The sequence below is a fragment of the Octopus bimaculoides genome, chromosome 11, assembly GCF_001194135.2.
Source record: "Octopus bimaculoides isolate UCB-OBI-ISO-001 chromosome 11, ASM119413v2, whole genome shotgun sequence".
NCBI classification, from domain to species: domain Eukaryota; kingdom Metazoa; phylum Mollusca; class Cephalopoda; order Octopoda; family Octopodidae; genus Octopus; species Octopus bimaculoides.
Window position 1 is genome coordinate 3,964,850 of NC_068991.1, and position 4,135 is coordinate 3,968,984.

Consider the following 4,135-nt stretch of genomic DNA (forward strand, 5'->3'; position numbering starts at 1 on the left):
TGCGACTCAGAAATGCAAATGTCTTCTAACGTAGACATAGGGCTACAAATTTAGGCGGAAGGATTGGTCTGTTAAATATTTTTCCAAGATTTAACTAGTACAGTGATACCTCGCAGTACGAGTTTAATTCGTTCCACGACCGATCTCGTCTCACGATTTAGTCGCTTAACAAATCGATTTTCCCTAATTGAAATTAATTAAAATATAATTAATCCGTTTCGGCCCCACAAAACCACTCAAAAAGAATTTTTTATGGATTTTAAAACAGAAAAGGCGTAGTTACAAGTAAAATCACAATTATAAAAAAGAGAACGCGAAAGAAATATGTAAACTGGTTTTATTAACTGAATTACCTTAAACATGAGCCGATTTGTGTGCGGATTGCCGTTCGTACTTCAAGACAAAAATACGCACGAGTCTCGGCTCGCACCGCAAATTACTCGTACAACGAGGCCACTCGTACTTCAAGGTTCTATTATGTTTTATTTGATCAATCCGGTGAGTTGTCTCGGCGGGACTTGAAATGTATCTGGATAACTTTATGCGGGTGAACCTCTTTGGAACATAACACTATTTTTTGATGTCGGACATTTGTTTCTGTTTCCTGCCACTTGTGTCCTAGGTGTTCGTCAATAAAACAAAAATGCTATTTTAATCGCAGAAGTACATTTTAAAATTAAAAATGTCTGTAAACTTAATTAATTAAGAAAATATATATTTAGTGCCAATGGAAACCTATTCCGGGCCCTATTAGGGGTGCGCTGTCCTGATCGAGAAACACTGTCTTAGGCTGTACGACCAGTTATGAAAATTTGTTGTGTTATTTATAGTTTCTTGTTATTTGAGCGAAGTATTTGGTTCCGAGACTTCCAGACTCATAGCTATTTATTCATCGTCATTAGAAAAAGAGAAAAAAAATGTTTCGACGATGCGTTTTAATTTGGACACGTTACCAATGAAATAACAACTACAATAATGAGTCAAAATAACCTCTTAACTCGATATTGTCAATAACAAATATTGATACAGTATTTGCCAATACTGTCAATGGTGATTATAAATAAAACGATCACCAATATTAAATAAAACTTTAGGAGAAAAATACAAACAAATATGATACTCAGTCAAAAAAAGGTCGATAACATATGCAGTCATGGAGAGATGGTTAAGAAGCAAGGATTTGCGAAAACCAGTTTCTGGTTTCGATCCTCTGCAAGAAGATTGGCTCATTGACATTTATTATGACCTCAGTTTGAGAATACATTGTGCGAATAGAACTTGGTGGATGCTAACGGTTTGATGGACCATCGTGTATGTACATACATACAAATATAACTGCACACACACACACACACACACACACACACACACACACGCACACACACACACACACATACTCCACCACATATATATACCGTTACCAAGAGGTTCGTCAAAAAAACTGACAATAAACACCAGACTTTTGTCTTCTTCCATTTTTTGTATATATATATATATATATATATATATATATATATATATATATATATATATATATATATATGTATATACGTCATCCGAAACCGTCTTTGTATTCAATATCTATGCTTGAGTGTAAATAATTTCACAAAATATAGTGCGAATGAAATGCAGATATCTTGTACTTCCTGCTAGCTAGCATTAAGCATCTGCCTCCATTGTTTAGTCGGCAAAAGATCTAAAAGTAACCCAGTACGGCTGACGAGCATACAGAACCCTTGTAGAACGAAATGCTAAATTTTAATCTCGTATTTATTTAGCATAGAGTTGTTTATATCATCCGAGGGAAACACATTTTGATAACTTATTTTCCTTCACTGAATTACTAACATCATTTCAAGCAACAGAGGGTAAGTCTACAATTGATATTTGCAAAGTAAAACCCGTAAAAATTCATAATGGAACTAAGTGATTTGAGAAAGCACTAAAAGAATTCTTACAGCCTTTCAGAATTCTACCAATATATTTATGAACGTAGACAAAACCAAGAGCTTTTATGAAATATAGAGACGTATTTCTAATGTATTGCTATTACGTAATATTACAAAGACTTATAAAACGACCAACCTAGAACAATAATGTGGTAAACCACACACAAACACTAGCAACATTTTGTTTTGTAAGCTTCTGAGAAATTATGAATCGTAGACTTATGAATGCGTGCGCATTTTTCTATACGTGCATTCTGAAACATGTGTGAGTATGTTTGTTTCGTGTTGTCGTATACAGCAAATAAACGCAGGCGCATGCACACGCAGTGAAAACACAGACACACAAACAGCAGTCGACGCATTCACATAACCAACTTCAGCTCCCTGTTTGAGCATTTCATAATTCAACAGCAAATCTCTTTCGTTCTACTTCAGCCCACTCGAAAAATGGTCGTCTCATAAATACACGTGGAGTTACACGCCACTTTACCGCTAAGCATTTCTGCCAGCTAGCCGCCTTATTTCCGAAAAATATTCTTTTCTACTCAAGATACAAGGCCCAAAATTTTTTGTGGAAGGAGGCCCGTCGATTAGATCGACTCCAGTACATAAATGGTGCTTAATTTATAGAAAGGATGAAAGGCAAAGTCGACCACGGTGGAAATTGAACTCAGAACGTAAAGACAGACGAGATACCGCTAAGCATTTCGCCCGACGTGCTAACGTTTCTGCCAGCTCGCCGCCTTACAAACACATATATATTGACACACAAAGACAATCACAAGATAAACACAATCACATAGATGTATCCAACCACACACACCAACAAACAAATCAAGTACACGCAAGCACACATATGTAAATGCGCACACACTGGTATAAATGAGCAGCCAACCACACTCAGGTTCCTAGTTGGATACGACCAAGCGCCTCCCCCCCCCACACAGACACACACGCAACATGCGCATGCGCACACGACCTAAATTGCATTAGTAAAAAAAGAACACTTGACGACAACACTGTTCGTAATCAGTATAAGAGCAGATACACAAACGATAGTAGCACATTAACGAATTGTTAGAAATCGAAATGAGGCAAACTTAATAAACAAACAGAACAAGGAGAGGAGAAACCAGCAAATTGTATATAAAAATATATATATAATTACACACAAACATTTTAAAATGCATGTATATATATATATATATATATATATATATATACACACACGATTTATATGTGTATGTACATCCCACACACAAACATGCACACACACATATTGGATATGCATATACATACATACATACATATATATATATATATATATATATATATATATATATATATATATATATATATATATATACATACGCGTAATTGTTTGTGACTGTGTACACATGTATAGGTGCATCTACGTATAGATTTTTTACATATAATTGTTCACAGCCAAACATATGATGTATATATACATGCGTACACACGCTTGCAATACAAACGTACAAACACGTATCACTCGAACATCCTACGTGCAAACATAAGCAGTTTCTCACAGACACACGCACACCACCCACACCTACACAAACACACACACATACACACACATACCAACATATACACAAAATACAAACACACACTGAATACAAATGAACACACACACATGCCCACATCAAACGCATTAAGAATTCACTTTTCGCCAAGATATATTCTTCACACGCACAAGCATTACACAAAATCAGGTGTCTTTGGCAACCAGTGCCAAGAATATACTCTAACCAACCATAGCACCTGTGGAAATCAAATGCAATGAACGAAAACTTTCGCGACGTCCAATTTCTAATGAACTTTCTTTTGCCATTAACCGTTTTAACGCCTCCATATTTATTCGTTGTAATGTTATAAATTCGCCACCATTCTAACATAGTGACTGCTTTCATTCCAATCATAGGTACTGAGATATTAAGTGGGCTGAAAAGCTTGCAACTCTGTGAATCAGTCTCCTCCAAAGCAATCACTTAATAGGTTAAAAACTAAATATACTTGATCACAACTGCAGTTTAATTTGTCAAGCGTTTGGGAAGGGTGAAATTACGCCACATTGATCGAGCTCACTAAAGATATACATCGTCGTGTATTTAACCAAATATATTTCGTGACAGCTTCTCTGTATATATATATATATATATATA

General features: G+C 35.6%; 1 protein-coding gene across 1 annotated transcript in view; it reads right to left on the reverse strand.

Annotated features, from left to right (window-relative positions):
- Positions 1 to 320: 320 nt before the first annotated feature.
- Positions 321 to 4,135, reverse strand: part of LOC106880072 (testis-specific serine/threonine-protein kinase 2) — a 22,726-nt gene continuing 18,911 nt past the window's right edge. Inside the window, exon 5 of the mRNA XM_014929879.2 lies at positions 321 to 618. Within this exon, the coding sequence (XP_014785365.1) occupies positions 571 to 618 (48 nt within the window). The 3' untranslated portion in view covers positions 321 to 570. The remainder of the gene's footprint in view (positions 619 to 4,135) is intronic.